At 48.9% G+C, this 16,685-nt stretch overlaps 8 protein-coding genes across 8 annotated transcripts; 1 reads left to right on the top strand and 7 right to left on the bottom strand.

The window, feature by feature from the left end:
• Window positions 1–176: 176 nt before the first annotated feature.
• On the bottom strand, window positions 177–2,295 carry N7484_008094 (glycoside hydrolase family 1 protein; the record flags this gene model as incomplete). Its single annotated transcript, XM_057118481.1, has 6 exons — window positions 177–531; window positions 579–1,157; window positions 1,205–1,265; window positions 1,337–1,820; window positions 1,871–2,081; window positions 2,129–2,295. The coding sequence occupies 6 exons, from the start codon at window positions 2,293–2,295 to the stop codon at window positions 177–179; spliced, it is 1,857 nt and encodes a 618-aa protein (XP_056971516.1).
• A 467-nt stretch (window positions 2,296–2,762) lies between these two features.
• Window positions 2,763–3,982, bottom strand: N7484_008093 (zinc-dependent alcohol dehydrogenase; the record flags this gene model as incomplete). The annotated part of the gene is made up of 3 exons (XM_057118480.1): window positions 2,763–3,454; window positions 3,517–3,807; window positions 3,868–3,982. 3 exons carry the CDS (start codon window positions 3,980–3,982, stop codon window positions 2,763–2,765), a joined length of 1,098 nt encoding a protein of 365 aa, XP_056971515.1.
• Window positions 3,983–4,503: 521 nt separating this feature from the next.
• N7484_008092 (aldehyde dehydrogenase) lies at window positions 4,504–6,160 on the bottom strand (the record flags this gene model as incomplete). Its single annotated transcript, XM_057118479.1, has 3 exons — window positions 4,504–5,953; window positions 6,011–6,052; window positions 6,102–6,160. The coding sequence occupies 3 exons, from the start codon at window positions 6,158–6,160 to the stop codon at window positions 4,504–4,506; spliced, it is 1,551 nt and encodes a 516-aa protein (XP_056971514.1).
• Window positions 6,161–6,875: 715 nt separating this feature from the next.
• N7484_008091 (putative glycosyl hydrolase) lies at window positions 6,876–9,607 on the top strand (the record flags this gene model as incomplete). The annotated part of the gene is made up of 2 exons (XM_057118478.1): window positions 6,876–8,141; window positions 8,192–9,607. 2 exons carry the CDS (start codon window positions 6,876–6,878, stop codon window positions 9,605–9,607), a joined length of 2,682 nt encoding a protein of 893 aa, XP_056971513.1.
• A 258-nt stretch (window positions 9,608–9,865) lies between these two features.
• On the bottom strand, window positions 9,866–11,041 carry N7484_008090 (uncharacterized protein; the record flags this gene model as incomplete). Its single annotated transcript, XM_057118477.1, has 1 exon — window positions 9,866–11,041. The coding sequence occupies one exon, from the start codon at window positions 11,039–11,041 to the stop codon at window positions 9,866–9,868; it is 1,176 nt and encodes a 391-aa protein (XP_056971512.1).
• A 377-nt stretch (window positions 11,042–11,418) lies between these two features.
• Window positions 11,419–13,084, bottom strand: N7484_008089 (putative carboxylesterase; the record flags this gene model as incomplete). Its single annotated transcript, XM_057118476.1, has 2 exons — window positions 11,419–12,795; window positions 12,845–13,084. The coding sequence occupies 2 exons, from the start codon at window positions 13,082–13,084 to the stop codon at window positions 11,419–11,421; spliced, it is 1,617 nt and encodes a 538-aa protein (XP_056971511.1).
• A 591-nt stretch (window positions 13,085–13,675) lies between these two features.
• On the bottom strand, window positions 13,676–14,052 carry N7484_008088 (uncharacterized protein; the record flags this gene model as incomplete). Its single annotated transcript, XM_057118475.1, has 2 exons — window positions 13,676–13,738; window positions 13,795–14,052. The coding sequence occupies 2 exons, from the start codon at window positions 14,050–14,052 to the stop codon at window positions 13,676–13,678; spliced, it is 321 nt and encodes a 106-aa protein (XP_056971510.1).
• A 618-nt stretch (window positions 14,053–14,670) lies between these two features.
• Window positions 14,671–16,201, bottom strand: N7484_008087 (aldehyde dehydrogenase family protein; the record flags this gene model as incomplete). The annotated part of the gene is made up of 3 exons (XM_057118474.1): window positions 14,671–15,297; window positions 15,348–16,127; window positions 16,175–16,201. The coding sequence occupies 3 exons, from the start codon at window positions 16,199–16,201 to the stop codon at window positions 14,671–14,673; spliced, it is 1,434 nt and encodes a 477-aa protein (XP_056971509.1).
• Window positions 16,202–16,685: the final 484 nt, after the last annotated feature.

The raw sequence follows: 16,685 nt of genomic DNA, 5'->3' as shown, positions 1-16,685 counted from the left end.
TCAACTTAATTTGGAAATTGGAGTAGTCGATTCATCTGAAAAAAGGATCTTCATATCTTATAGCTTGGTTATGTCGACAAGCCACTGGTGGCCTTTTTGTTCAATTGCTTCACACTCCATTCACACGGGCACTATATACTTCATTGTTCCAAGTTGCGGCGGATCCACAGTTGGTCTCAATGCGAAGGCTGTCGAGTCTTGACAAAATCTACTAAATCAAAGAAGCTCTTCTTGTAATGTCGCTTCTGGGTTGTTCGATTCACCACCTGCATGCCAAACTGCTGCGAATAGTCCCCAAATTCCCAATTGTCAGCGAAACTCCAAGCCAAGGCACCCAAGACGTCAACTCCGTCTTCATATATCGATTTCAACACTTCGGACATAAAGGAGAGGTAATATTGGCTGCGAGGGGAGTCAAATAGTTGATCTGGTAGATCTTTGGTAGCCTCATCGTACACGGGGAAGCCAAATTCGGATAGGATGATGGGGTGCTTCCATTTATTGTAGATGTCGAACAGGAATTCTCGGAGACTAGACCAATTAGCTGGAGGGTCTAGAGCTGGTGGAATGCAACATACTAGGTAGGTGTGATATACACATAAGACGCCGACCGATATCCGATGTTCCATCCATAGACGTTTGTGGTTTCCTGGTTGACGCAAAATGGGAACAACGAATTGGAGTTGGAGGGATTGGAAGCACAAGCACTAATGCCTTCATTGGCAGGGGACACCACTGTAGCAGTGTAGGCATCAATGCCAAAGAAGTCGGCCGTCTTTTTGATATACGTCAGTTCCGTGTCATTGAGTCGCCTAGCCCCTGGAAGGGTCTTCAGCACAGAGTCCGGATATTGTTTTCCAAGGAAAATCGGATCAGCGAAGAATCCGAGCTGCATTTCCTGGAATCGATTGGCGGCTTGAACATGGCTGGCATTCTTTGGATCCTTGGGTACGCCAAAGTTATCATTGAACTTCAAGCCCATTTTACCGGTGCCTTTCAGCTCATCGTGGTAAAAGTGATAGACTTGAGCGTGAGCATGAATAACATTGTCAACACCTTGAAAATTGAACGCGTAGAGGAGAGGCTCGTTGAAGGTGACCCAGATCGGGACTCGGTCCGCAAAATGCGTTAGAAGGACTTTGCCATAATTCACGAATCTATTGGAATCAGTCAAGTTGCCAATGAGTCAAAGTAGTCGACCTACGCATCAACAAACGTTTCATTTTGATAACCAGCATTGTTATACCCAATATCCGGATGTCTCGCTGTCAAAAATTAGTGAAACAGGAAAAAAGGAAAAAAGAAAAAAGGGAGACCAGCGCCAGGAAGAACATACTAATGTTATCGCTGGCGACAAACATCAATGGACTGTCAAAGTGGAGCATCGTCACCACGGGCTGCATGCCCGCATCGAGGACAGTTTTGATCACATCATTGTAGTGATCAATGGCTTGCTGATTGACAGGAGTGCCGGGCAAGACAAAGGGCAAAATCCGGGTCCATGGAATACTGAAACTATAGTACTCCACGCCCATGGCCGCCATTCTTTGGATGTCCTGCTTGTAGAGGAAATAGTTCTCATTGGTGACGTAGTCTCTTGGCTTATCGCCCGTGATGAGCTTCTCGAGCAGCGAAGGTGAGCGGCCGTCGAGAGCGATCGCACCCTCAATCTGGGCAGCACTGCCGGCCACCCCGAAGACGAAGTCGTCAGGAAAGTCATAGCAATCGGTGGGGCCAAAGTAGTCAGCTGGCGGGAGCACAAGCTCGCTGGTTGGAACCGGAGTAGGGTGGACGGTGGTGGAAAGAAGACCCGTTGTGGTCTGCGAATCATTAGTGAGTGCGCCCTTCTATGTATCCTGATATGACGAACGTAGTTCTCGAGACCAGCTTGTAACCACATTGATGACCAGGCGGCTTGCCCGTAGGGATCGGCGGTATCGGTGGCACTGATTCCAGTCTGCCCAGGAAGCCAGCTTCCCCATGTGGACGTGGACAGGCTTGTCTTAAACAATTTTGCTGCTTTTGAATAGGCAGGAGCAAAGGTTCTCGTGGTCGTTGGTGAGGGTACGGACGTTGCATATCTCCCTATATTCAGCAAGGGACAAGGTGGCGAGTATAGAGAACCTACCTGACCGTCTCTTTGAGAGTGTATGAGAAAGGCTGGAAGTGGAAACTTGGCGAGGCAAACGTGCCAGTGCATTGAGGCCGAGCGGAGGCGCCAGTTTTGGTGACGTAAACCTCTTGTGCCTCTGCAGCAATTGCAAGGGCAGCGACCCAGATGGAAAGGGATAGCATCTCTGTGATGTCGATTATCGATCTTAGAGGTGGCTAGAATCAAAGCGGGAAGGCATGTTAAGTACTCAACCCGATCTATGTAGTTCCACCTACGCAATACGGATAATTATCGGTAGAACTGCATGATTAGAGTTTTAGCCAAGGGGTGAAGCTGAAGTGATTGGAGAGGATTAATCAGGGCATCATCTAGACTCCCAATCAGGGTCGATTTGCAATTGTCAAATGTTTGAAACCGGAACGAGCATGGTTGCACTGGCCGGTGGTAATGAACCAAGAAAGGCGGATCCACTCTTCTCCCCACATTCTCCCCGCAATCACGCCGAGGGTCTGTGGACGAAACGTGCCTCATCAAAGAGTTAGGTGATTGTGGAAATAGAAAGACGTCATGCCCAAGCAACACCCTCTCACGCAGACATACATCGATTCCTGTCAATACTTTGGCATTCATCTCGGAAACAGATCATAGCCTACTCCTCCCAATTAAAGTTCACCACAATGCGCCCCGCAACTTCCCCCCGGTTAAGTTTGTCCACAGCCTCAGGAAGCCGATTGATTGGATACACCTCACTGATCTGCCGAAGCATGCCTCTTCTCGCAAAGTCCAACGCACAAGCAGTGTCCCGACGGCTTCCTACTAAAGTCCCTTTGATACTGAGGTTCTTCAGAATAAACTCCATGGGATCAGCTCCAAGAACCATCGTTCCGGCTGCAGGGATCCCAATGCACATAACAATAGCTCCGATTCGATCCCCAACATACGATGTAGCATTCTTGTATGCTGCTGGCGCAGTGACGAAGACCCCATGGACACCAACACCATCGGCCACTTGAATCACAGCCGCCACGGCATCAGCTGCTTCCTTGAAATCCACAAAGGCTTCTGCTCCCATTCTCAAGGCCAGATCCCGTTTTTCGTTACCTGTATCCACAACAATAGGTCTCATGCCCATCGCTTTGGCTAATTGAACTCCCTGGATACCCACCCCACCTCCTCCACCTGGAAAGACCACCCACGAGCCAGCGGGGAGGTGAGATTCCACCAGTGACTGATGCATGGTACTTGCACTGCACATAATAGGTGCGGCAACTTCATCGGGGACCCCATCTGGGATTGGGGATACGTATCGTGCCGGAGAGGTGATATACTGCTGGTACGTTCCTGAAAACGACATGATCAGTTACCATACGTAATGCACATGCTACTCACTGGAGCTACTGTACCTGCAGTCATAAGGCCCGAATGAATACTCTTCTTGCAATAAGTTTCCTTGCCGCCCCAGCACGAATCACACCCATGGCACGTATCCACCAGGGGCTTGACACCCACCCTGTCTCCAAGTTTGAGGTTCCTCACATTGGCTCCAACCTTGACAACTATACCAGCACCCTCATGACCAGGGGATCGCACACCAAAATGCGACATGGGGGGGAAACCAATATCTCCCTTCATAAAATGAATATCTGATGTGCAGAGTCCCGTGAAATTAAGACGAATAAGGACGTCATCCGGGCCTATAAGGGTTTAGGATTACAACAACATTGCGACATCTCTAACTCCTCTTGAGATCCTACCTGTCTCAGGCACTGGCACCATCTGTACTTCAACATGGAAATCTGGTCCCTCGTTGACGACGACACCGGCCTTGCAGTGTGTGGGAATATCGAAGTGAGGTACCACAGAACCCATGATGTTTGATTTCAACTTAAAATGAACTATATGTAATTTACTGGAGTAGCTGGTGAGGAACAAAGAATTTATAAGGGCCCTTGAGTGAGACTAATTACCGGAGAAGCTCCGAGGTTGTGCAGATGTCAGTCCCGAAAGCATGTCGACCCCTCTTCAAGCTGTACCTCTGACGATTCCTCTGAGGGTCTATTTGTCCTGGGCAATGTTCCCCTCTTCTTGGTGGAGCAGATGTGGGGAAGTGATGTCTCCGTATATCCGTGTATACAATGTACCAATTATTCGAACGAGGTCCGAGTGGGAAGAAACAGAATAATGGCCATGACGATGCCCTGGAAGTCCCATCCTCGAAGACCGGTCATAGCCTCACGAGTACATAGTATAGCCACGAAAGATCTGCCTTTCATGGTGCACTGGTGTTATTTCGCTAAATACACATGCAGATCATATTGACTCCCGCTACCTAGTTTGCTAGCCTTGGGATGTGACGCCCCACCAGGACCGATGCTAATTCCAACTCGCATTTATCCGTATCTGACGTTCTTCGATCCTTCCGCAAACCAGTCATCCTGGGCTAGCCTCTCCTCGGTCGTCGCAAAATTGACAATGGTGCTTTTCATCATGGAGTAAGCATGATAAGCATCAATGCCATTCTCACTCCCAACGCCACTTGCCGCCTTAACACCTCCCCAGGGACTACTGGGGTCATTCCGATGATGGGTATTTACCCACACGATTCCTGCTTCAATCCGTTCCGAGACTCGGAATGCTTGCGAAAGATCTTCCGTCCAAATCCCCGCTCCAAGGCCGAACTCGGTATCATTTGCTAGTGCAACGGCTTCCTCTTCGGTATCAAAGCCTACAACAATGATCACTGGACCAAATACTTCTTGGCGCCAGATGGGAGAGGTGACGACGGTGTTGCCCGTTGACGATACAAGAATGGTTGGCTCATAGAAATATCCCTTTGAAAAATCAAATCCATCTAGTGAACTCTGACCGAGCATCCGTTTAGCTCCCATGATGGCGACCGCAGACTCTGCCAAAGACGCATCCACTAGCCTTTCGACATTCTCCAGCTGCCTCTTCGATATCAACGGCCCCATCATTGATGCGGGATTATACGGAGCTCCCATGCGCGTTGTGATCCCCTCGACCTTTACTTTCAGCTTTTGGACCACCTGATCCATGATCTGGTTAGCCACAATGATCCTTGTGCTCGCAATGCAAGTCTGACCACTGGCCATATAGCTTCCGAAAGCAATTCCATTCACAGCAGTGTCGATCTCCGCCTTTTCAAACACTATCAAAGGTGCCTTGCCACCTAGCTCTGCTGTGTATTTGGACAAATTTCCACCAACGATCGACCCAATTGCCTTTCCGGCTACAGTGCCCCCGGTGATGTCGACCTTCCGTACTAGGGGATGTGAAACAAGAGCCTTTCCGGTAGTCATACCATAGCCAGGTAAGACACTCAGCACGCCGGCCGGAATGCCTGCGCGGTGAAGAATCTTTGCCAAAAGCAGGGATGTAAGGGGCGTCAATTCACTAGGCTTCAGAATAACGCTGTTGCCAGCCGCGAGGGCCGGGGTAAGCTTCTTCACTGCAATAAGTAGAGGATGATTGAACGGCGTAATTTGAACGACTACGCCCAAAGGGACGCGATCGACAAAGTTATGTAATTTTCCGGTTGTTGGAAGAACTGATCGCTCCTCAACACGAAGAAGGGAGGCGTAATATTTGAACCATTTGATGAGAGACGGAACTTGCGCGTTCATCTCGCGAACCGCGCGACCTGTCTGCTTTACTTCAAGCGCGACGAGTTCCGGCAGGGATTCAGAGAGTAGTTCGGAACATTTCTCAAGGACATCTGCACGTTCATGCCGGCTTGCCCGGGACCAAATACCGGACTTGTATGCTGAATGGGCGGTCTGGACTGAGATGTCGACGTCTTTAACTGAGGCTGCATGACATCTGGGTGATGTTAGAGACCCAGCCAGGTAGGCGGATAAAGACAGTCAATCGGCTTACTGAGCAAATTCTTCGCCTGTGGAAGGATCCTCGATAGGAATTCTTGATTAATCAGCTTGTATCTTTCGAACGCAGTAGAATATGAACGTACAAAGCTTCTTCGCCGGGTCGCTCTTCACCAGCAAGCCACAGGGGATAAGGACTCTTCATCATGTGGATTGTGGTATGCGAACGAAGTGACTAGGAGGTATTTTGAAAGACTTGAGTTTCCTAGAGCGAGGACTGCTGCTAAAATTCTCAGAAAGAAGATCAATGAGTGAGTCAAAGAGGGATTTCCGATTCTAAGAAGCGGGCAAGCCTCCGCTGCAGCCCCGCATTTGAGGCAATCAGCGCAAATCGGATTTCGCATCTGATTAGCTATCGATGCTGATAACAGCAAATGATATGAGATTAGAGTTGTGAGTTACAAATTATGTCTACTTTATCCAGGGGCATGACAGTTCAAATTGAGGATACTCTAGAGTAATCAACTGATTCAACATAACGCTTTCTTGGATATCTTGGTTGAGTTGCGACTTATCAGCATAGTACTGGAACCCCAAAATTAAGCTAGAATGAATATTGAATAGAATTTGCATCAAGGTCGGCGCCGGCAAAAGCCACCAAAACTGGGGAAACCTTAAGTTAGTCGCCGACAGCGGACTTGGACAGACGTAGCAGTGTCTAACCCCAGAAATGGCAAAGTAGATATTTGCTACACCACGGCTATAGTCTTGCTCGGCAGGTCGAATGCAATCGGTGACATCTGATTTCTGTCAACCATATCGCCACATTCTATCAGTATATTTACCGAAGCTTGAACTGAAAAAAAAAACCAAACGTCGCATCCACCTGGCTCGACACATTGTCGATTCAGGTAGACACTATGAGCCTCTCAAAGAGGCTAGCAAAGTTGGTTGCAGCACTCTGCGTGATCAGCGCCTATGCAGAACCCCTCGTCTCAGGCCCGGGGAAACGAGCAGTTATTCCAGGATGGAGTATGCAGTCCGCAAGCTGGACACAAACCGACATGTCCGGCCTGTCTCAGCCTGGCGTCAACGTATCTTCATGGTATCGAGTTGGACGCCGCAGCACCGTGATGGCTGGCCTTATCGAGAACGGCATCTACAATGAAACCGAATTATTTTATTCAGATAATATGGAGAACCTGGCAGACCAACCAATCTTCAAAGAACCGTGGATCTACCGAGAGGAGTTTAATATTTACCCTTCCAGCGATCAATACTTTACTTTGAAGACCCACGGAATAACTTCCAAGGCAGATATCTACGTGAATGGTGCTCTGATCGCAACAAGTGAGCAACAACAAGGCTCCTATGGAGGGCACCAGTATGATTTGGCAAGCCACCTTCGACCCGGGTTCAACTGTCTTCTAGTTCTCGCCTACCCTACGAACTACCTTCGCGATTTCGCCATGAGATTCCTCGACTGGAATCCTTATCCAGCCGATAATGGGACCGGCGTCTGGCGTGATGTGGAAATCATCCAAACAGGCGCAGTATCCATGTCCCCACTGAGAGTCATTATCAATTTTACCAAGGCCGGATCTAACGACAATGTGAACGTCACGTTGAAAACAGAGCTTTGGAATCACGCGCCTCGTAAAGTCAAAGTCGACGTGAATGGCACAATCATGGGACCCATCTACGCGGATAATGCTGCGATCTGGGGGAGATTTGAATTGCAGCCAGGTGAAGAAAGGACAGTCTCCATCCGGGCGGCACTCAGGAACCCACAAATATGGTGGCCGTCGGGCTGGGGAGAACAACCGATGTATAGGGTCCAGGCCGACGCGATGATTCAAGAGGACGAATCGATCCTTTCAGACTCTTCGATACAAACATTTGGTATTCGACACGTTTCATCTCATGTAAACGAGCACAATGACACAGCCTTCACCATCAATGGACATCCATTCCAGGTTTTAGGTGCCGGATACACCGCGGACATGTTTATGCGATTTGATAAACAGACAATCTCGACCATCTTCCAGTACGTAATTGATTTAGGACTGAACACTATTCGCCTAGAGGGGAAGCAAGAGCATACCGAACTCTACGACCTCGCCGATCAAATGGGGCTAATGGTTCTAGCTGGATGGGAATGTTGTGATAAATGGGAGGGATGGGACGCAAGTTGATCTGACAATATATCCCAAGTAGAAACTGACTTTTATCTTAGTACAACAATGACGCCGATGGTGCAAAATGGGAGGAGTCCGACTATCGCGTTGCACGCGCATCCATGCTCCACGAAGCAGAGATGATGCAGGCTCACCCTTCAATTCTCGGATTTCTAGTAGGCTCAGATTATTGGCCCAATGATAAAGCGACTAAAGTCTATATCGAAGCATTACATCAAATGGACTGGTACCTTCCGATCATCGCATCAGCCAGCAAACGGGGTTATCCTGAGGCTTTAGGCCCATCCGGGATGAAAATGAGCGGGCCATATGATTGGGTCCCGCCAAACTACTGGTACGGCGATGAAGAGGGAGCAGCCTTTGGATTCGGCTCCGAGTTAGGCGCAGGAGTTGGAACACCAGAATTGGATAGCTTGGCAAGATTCCTGTCAAAGAAGGATCTTCAAACTCTCTGGAAAGAACCACATATGGGCTCATATCACATGTCTACCAATGTCTCTGCTTTCTACGGTCGTTCAATCTACAACAAGGGACTCTTCGCTCGATACGGCATGCCCTCCAGTCTCGAGGACTACGTGAGTAAATGCCAGATGGCAGACTATGAAGCTACTCGTGCCCAGTTTGAGGCGTACTCGGCTCGCCAGAATGCTTCTAGACCTGCGACCGGGGCAATTTACTGGATGCTGAATAGTGCATGGCCGAATTTACACTGGCAGCTATTTGACTACTACCTTCAACCCATGGGTGCTTACTTTGGTACCAAGGTTGGGACTCGGGTAGAACATGTCGCTTATAACTATGAGAAACAGACTGTTTGGTTAATTAACCACTCGCCTAGGCAGCAAGGAGAGCGAGAGATTTTGATTGATCTGATCGATACAAAAGGAAAGAAAATCTCGAGTGCGAAGGCCAAGACAAACACCACGCCCAACTCTTCGAAGGAAATCCAAATGGTCAAGGGCATCGACAAAATCAAGGACGTTGGATTTCTTCGCCTCGTCTTACGTGATGTTAAGGGTAAGAAGGAGTTGAGCCGCAATGTATACTGGTTATCGGCCGAGCCCGATGTCCTTGACTGGCCAGAGTCCACCTGGATCTCCACTCCAGTCGCCGAATATGCCGATTTCACAAATTTGGAGTCCCTTTCCCCAGCAAACGTGAAGGTGACTATGAAGCCTCAAGAGAAGGATCAGTCAAGCAACGGATGGAGCTTTATGGAAGTCCAGCTTGAGAATGAATCGAAGGTCCCCGCCGCGTTTATTCACCTGGACATATTCAACCCGGCAGACGATACCAAATTGGAATCCATTTACTGGTCCGATAACTACGTTACTCTTTGGCCAAAGGAGAAGCTTCGCCTAATTATATCCTATGAAGGCGAAATTGCGAATATTTCGAGTTGGCTGAAAGTCACGGGGCGCAACCTTCGTTACCATGGACTTAGGAATATGTGAGAGAATCTGATGATTCGATAAGAAACGCTTGCTAGGTATAACTGTTGCTTAATAATTTGTGGTCAAATTGTTGGTTAATCAGATACATGTGTTGCTATATCACAATCTCAATTGCTCATTCCAGACCAGTGCCACCGGCCTAAATATATGCATAAATGTAGTAGAAACAGGCAGCCAAATGCAAATGCGACAAGGAATCAGACCGCCACTAAATATCACAAGATGAAATAAAAGGTCAACATTGGAAGAATCAACAGATCAGGTACATATGGCCGTTTTCTGTAACAGGCCTAAAAACTGCGACATCTTGGACCCGGAATACTCAACGCCAAGAACAGCAGGGCTCTTCGGGTTCTCCGAGTAAAACATCTGAAGTCGTTGGACCGGTGTTTCACATATCAGTGGCGCTTTGTGAAGTCCAGGGAAAGATATTAGCTGCGTAGCCGGGGTGCTGTTCCAGAGATAGTATAAAGAGACTCTCTGCAAAGCCAGAAAGTCATGACTGAGGTCCTTCAGCACAGCTACCCAGCTGTCATCTGGCGCTAACGAAACATGGTACAAAGTGAGAGCCTGCATTGTCCCGCGAAGTCCATCAATCAGCATGTGTAGATCTGGTGCTCTCACAGCCGTGCGGAACAAGGCTAGTTCTTGTAGCTGGGAGAATGAGGCCGCTTCCGCTAGCTCATGCATAAACTCCGCAGCCAAATCATGCGAGCCCAAATTGAGTAGTAATGTTTTGAGATTTGGGGCACTCAAAACCAGCTCCAGAAGGAACCCGAAATTATCGAGAGTCAGATACTGCTCCAAGGAGAGTTTCTGCAAGTTGGACCACACTATTCGAAACTTGGGCTGTCGATATAGGAGCTTTGGCAAGCGGCGCATATCCATCATCAATGTGCGAGATTGCTGATTGGCGTAGATCAAATGAAAGGATGAGACTGGCAAACGAGAGTCAACAACGAGAGCAAAAAACACAGCGACGGCGTCAGTGATGGTCACGCGACTCATGTCCGGATGGCCTTCGGGATAGCGACAGAAGATGAAGAAGGAACGGCAGTTTGTCAAATGGTTGACCAAATTATCCCGGAGGCGCTTGATTGCTTCCACCTCCATGGGAGCGGATAGAGGACCCCACGGGTGGCGATCCCACACCAAGCCACGACCCACTCCATTCTGAAGCATAAATGCTAACCCATGAACATAGGGTCGCAGCGCTTCATGATGAGAGAGGGCGTTGATGCGACCGAGACTCTCCTCTGAGAGATCAGTCTTGACCGAAGAGAAACAGCGACGTGCGAAATGGTTGAAGGTCTTTTTTTGCAGGTCGCAACAGACTAGACGTAGTTCCATCAAGGTGTTGGTATCTACATAGCCAGCGATGAGCTCGACCAGCTCGACTGCGAGGGACGGGAAGAGGCAGGATTTGAGCATCATCTGGACATGTTTCGAGCGATCTCCGTCAAGTGAGGTGATGTTCAAGAGAGTTCGTGAAAGTGGAGTATGTAGTTTCCCCGGATTCTGTCAGTGATTTACCCCTCATTTCGCTGCGGAGAAGACCGGGTCAAGGTGGCATCGGAGAAATGGATCACTAGTGATAAGGATTGTTGCCTGATACGAGCTATTGGATATACCTCCCTGAGGGACAGAAATCAAGGATCTTCAACGAGATGGTTCCTAGGTTGGACTTGGATGCGAGATTTACTTGAATGTGCGGATTTGGATATGAAGATCATGATATATTAACATTAAAGATGACATCAGTAACAATGTCAATATGCACCACAAAGCCCTATAGCCGTATGTGTAACGTTTCACTGCTCCATCGTCGTCGCAAACTTCTGCCACATCGCACATCGTTGCACTTGCGCCTTAGGCACCTGCTCCATCGCGGTGGAGTTGGTTTGCAGTCTCAACCGCTCCCCATTTGCAGATCCCCAGGTCTTCCACATAGGAGCGTCCACATTCCGAAACGTGTTTGGATCCAATGCCTTGATGAAGCTGATATAGTAGTCCATGATGATGGGAACCATACCGGCGTTGGTGGTGGCAAAAGAGGCCGAAGCTTCGTTGGTTTCACCGAGCCCAAAGACCGCCGGCATCTCGAAAACATGTGGAACCCCCATCCCATCCGCAATCTCTGCTGGATCCAATATGTTGCAGCGATAATTCCACACCTTGTCCGACGAGACGAATCGTGCCATGGAGGCTGACATGTGGTTGCCGGGACAGGTGAAGGTCGAGTCACCATACGCAGCGGCTGCAGAGGGGAAATAAGCAGCATGTTTAGGCAAAGCCGCCATCAATGGGTACTCGTTGTTTATGGCCTCGAGCTGGTCCTCCGTCAGCCCAGGGTAGTTGTTTTTCATGAACTGCGACACTTCGGCGGGACTGGTCGCGTTCACGGCAAAGGCAGTTCCCTCATTGGTATCATCCGAGACCATCACCGGAACATGAACCACTTTGCCTTGTTCGAAGAGGGTGTAAAGTATATCAGGCACCAAATCGCCATCCACCACGGGGAGCCAATACCATAGTGGTACAGGGCTGCTACTTCCGCCTGGGAAAGGCTCATCCACGTCATACTCTTGAATTGTCTGAATATCAACTGTACGAAGACAAGAGAGTGTATCCTTGACTTTGCCACACCCGACGTCCTTTGCAAACCGCGTGTACTGGAATTCCATCTCTGCGACCGTTCGTTGTGTCGGCCAGAAATTCGACTCGGCAATCGCACCCGCAAAAAGATTCATATCGCGACCCTCGTAGGCTGTGACATGATGCGCGACGGACCCGGCACCCGCTGAGTCACCGTGAATAACCACATGGTCGGGGTTTCCACCAAAGCGATGGATATGCTGCTGCACCCAAGACAGCAATTTCCTCTGATCAAGCAAACCCACGTTCAAATCACCATTCTTGCGCAGCTCTTTGCCAGCCAGAAATCCCAGTACACCAACACGATAGTTGAAATTGACCAAGACAATACCGTGGCCCGATCGCTGTACCACTTCACTGCCGTTAAAATTCGCATTGGAGATATCGGCATATCCACCCCCGGAGATAAACACCCAAACGGGGAGATTCGCAGTCGTGGACGCATTATTGGGCCGGTAAATATTGACAAACAGGCAATCTTCTGCGAACGAGGCACCGGCCGTTTGACCAACGCCTACACACACGGGACCGAACTGAAGAAGGTGAGCAAGGGGTATGCGCAGCCAAGAATGCCAATCTCACCGATGATGCATCCAAGACTTCATCCGTAGATTCGGGATCCTGTGGCGCTCGAAATCGCAATTCGCCCACTGGCGCCTTTGCATATCTCATGCCGAGAAACTCATCAACGCCATTGTACAACGATATTCCTTGGTACTGCGAGTACCCGAGATCGACGATACCAGATGGAGGTAAAGATGAAGCCGATAGCAGACTTGGCGCTAGGCCTACTATCAGTAACAGTGTGTTATAAACATGCATTGCCGGAACAACTATTATTAACACGCGATCACGTAACTCCCCGTTTATTTTTCTTAGTGACGACATGTTTTCGCAATTGCTTTTAAACCCTCGGGACCGAAGTGGACCCGGGGTATCGTTTTCCGAATTGCGGGGGAGATCGACGGTGGAATGGTTGCATTGCTGCAACTTATCTGTAAAAATTCATTATATTGGAGGAGAATGTGGTTTGCTAGAAGGTGGAAAAGTGTTAAATCCACCAGTAAAACCTGTATACTCCTTTCTCCTCCGTTGGATTCGTGGCTCATTCTACACGTCCAGGGATCATCCGAATCTATTCATGCATGAACGGATGAATAACAACCGAGATACCTAAGCATTATCCCCAAAGGAGATTACAGGATAGATCTTGATTTTATGTGTACTGGGGATAAGGATTCATATCTCTAGTACTCAAACATACTTCGGGATTCTAAAACAATTATGCTCAATCTCAGCTTGATAGACTATAGTACATGAACACTTGAGCGCACTAAATATACATTATCCAGACCATTCTGGAAATTCAATATAACGCACATCATCGTAACATCGTATACGGGGTGAAATGATCTAGTAAACATGATGGTGGCTTCCTCGACCGTCAGTACCGTGCATGCGGCGAGTTCCAGCAGCCTTCAGTTAAAATTAGCATCTTAGAAGCAAAGGTAACTTCAAACAGCGGCGCTTACCTTGACACCAGGACGGTGTGTAAGACTGCCCTTCATCTTCATCATAGCACCAGAGACCTTGTCACCAAAGGTAGGCTTGCGCTTATAGTGATGTTGCTGGGGCCCCAAATGGCGCTTGTTGGTGCGATGAGTAGCACTCGGTTGCGTAGTGGTTGTAGTCTTCACCGTCTTGCTTTTAGCATGGGGACCCTTGAGCCGGGTCATGAAAGTCGGCTTAGTGGTTCTTGTCGTAGTGGTGGTGCGACCGCGGTGGAACATGGTGACGGTAAGCAGAGTTCAAATGATAGATAGTAGAGTTGTTTGGTTATTGTGTATGAACAAAATCAATGATTAGAAAGGCAAGCGAGCAGTTTTATGGCCAAAACTCTTACCAGGCTGTCATCAATTCTCTAGATGTCTCATACCAAGAAGCAGGAAATACAGAAATACTCACGTATGCCAAGAGCCATTTCGCCTTCACGAAGGGTATTGCTAGGTGTTGAGTGGAAGGCCTGACGCGGACACGTCATCCGTGAGGGGATCGGCACTGCATGACTAGGTGTAACGGGGTTTTATTTATGTTGATCAGTTTGATATGTGGCGTTTTCGTAAACTCGTCATCATATCAACACTGGAATGTGGCTTAGTATCTAAATGGATGACGTCACCCACACGGTGACCTACAATTACATTCACCAGCTTCAAAATAATAGGTAGTAATTAATAAATCGCGGTGAAATTCCAAGCTAATTTCAAGTGGAAAGACTGAAGCCGTCATGAGAACTGACCTCATCTTGACGCCGGCTGTCAACCAGCAGCAGATACGGCCACGAAGAGATCATTTATAAAAATCATGATAGGTCTGAAAGACATAGATCTGCTGAGACGACTGCCAAATCATACGCTCTTCTTCAGCCACTGAGTTTGGGAGTTGCAGTAGCCCAAGAGACCAGTCAATCCCCACTCAACGCCCATGCCACTCTGCTTGTGACCACCAAAAGGAACGTTGGGAAGCACATCAAAGTGCGAGTTGACCCAGACGCTACCGGACTGCATCTGATCGGCAATGCGTGTAGCCCGCTCGAAATCCTCGCACCATACTGACGAGCCGAGTCCTGTCTCCAGGGCATTCGCCCTCGCGATGACATCGTCTTCGTCCGACCACTTCATAACGGGCAAGATGGGAGCAAAAGGCTCTTCTTGGACGACTCGAGAGTTCTCAGGGGGGTTATCGATAATGGTTGGGTGAATGAAGTACCCAGCGGACTCTTGAATGGAGCCTCCCAGCGCAGCCTTGAGGTTGTCGGTGGTGATCGTCTTGAAGAGGTCTTGAGCCTTCTCGAACTGCATCTTGTTCTGCACAGGGCCGACGAAGACATCTGCTTCTGTGCCATCGCCGACCTTGAGGTTCTTGACAAAGGCCACTAGCTTCTCCATGAATGTGTCATAGATCTTTTCGTGAACGTAGAGACGCTTGATCATCATGCAGATCTGAGAACTGCAAAGGTAGGACAGGATACCAATCTGAAGCGTGTTAGATATACTGTCGCAGCAATGAATTCAGAGACACATACTTTAGGGATGACCGCGTCAATGTCGACATCCTCACAAACAATGGCAGGGTCATTTCCGCCCAACTCCAAAGTCACTCGCTTGAGAGTTTTGGCACAGCTGGCCATGACTCGCTTACCGGTCAAAATTGAACCAGTGAAGGAGATCTTGTCAATACCCGGGTGTTCTGTAACCATCGGACCCAGAGAGTCGTCTCCACTGAGACATTGTACCACTCCAGGCGGGAAGAAATGAGTAGCCAGCTCGGCAAGTTTCAGGTCACAGTAAGGTGTGAAAGGTGAGGGCTTAATGATGACAGCATTGCCCGCGTACACAGCTTGAGCAATCTTTCCGGTCGCCAGAAGTACGGGGAAGTTCCAAGGGACGATGGCGCCAACAACACCCATCGGGGTATAACGCTGAACAATCTTCCGGTCTTCAGTCTCCTCAATGACATTCTGGGGAATTTCCAGAGCACTGATACCACGAATCCACATGCTAGCCATGCCAACCTCAGTTGCAGCCTGGCTCAACGGCTTTCCCTGCTCCATTGTGAGGGTCTTGGCCAAACCATCGGCGTTGGCTTCGATCGCAGTCGCATAGGCCTCCAATGCGGCTCGGCGCTCCGCAATGGATGTCTTGGACCATGTCTTAAAAGCATCACAGGCCGCCTGGACCGCTCGGTCAAGGTCTTCCTGAGCGGAGACTGGAACTTCGGGGTTTGGCTGTGAGTTGGCGGGGTTGATGCTGTGGCGGGTGGTGGGGGTGGAAGTCAACTCGTTGTTGATAACATTGCGGAAGCTCTGAATGGTCAGTTCATATAAGCAAACCCAAAATTTTGAATACGCACGGAAAAGTCCAGCGAAGAGGCCGTCATTTTGGAATACTGATACTTCGAAGTTGGCAGGAAAGATGGGAGGGGACAAGGGAGGAGATTTTTCCCAAGAGAAGTACAACCGGTGCAATAGTGGAGATAATGGGCTGGCTTGGCGAAGCTGAAGAGTGCCCAGTGATAGGAGGGTCTCAGCTCGTAAAAATATCACTATCTAGATGGAAAGCCGTGTGTGGCGTAAGCGCTATTTATGCGTCTCCCTACGCTAATCGATTGTCTGCCGCTCCTTCATCCCGATTATTATGGCCGAGTAAGCTTCAGTAACCATAATATAAACTGATCATAGCGACCCGATAATAAGAATGATTCTGTTTATTTTGCAGCGGAAGTCTTGGACCCCGCAATACATTCAGTGGTTCTAAGTTCTTGGCTCGGCTACTTTTCTGAGTCAAAGTGATCAACACCATTGGTACGTCCCTTAGGATGTGGAGTGATAAGCGGTGCGGGGGAGAATATGCGGGGAGACTTT

Source organism: Penicillium longicatenatum (genome assembly GCF_028827895.1).
Source record: "Penicillium longicatenatum strain IBT 33135 chromosome Unknown contig_4_segment0_segment0, whole genome shotgun sequence".
Lineage (NCBI taxonomy): Eukaryota > Fungi > Ascomycota > Eurotiomycetes > Eurotiales > Aspergillaceae > Penicillium > Penicillium longicatenatum.
This window is presented reverse-complemented; position numbering and strand designations above follow the sequence as displayed.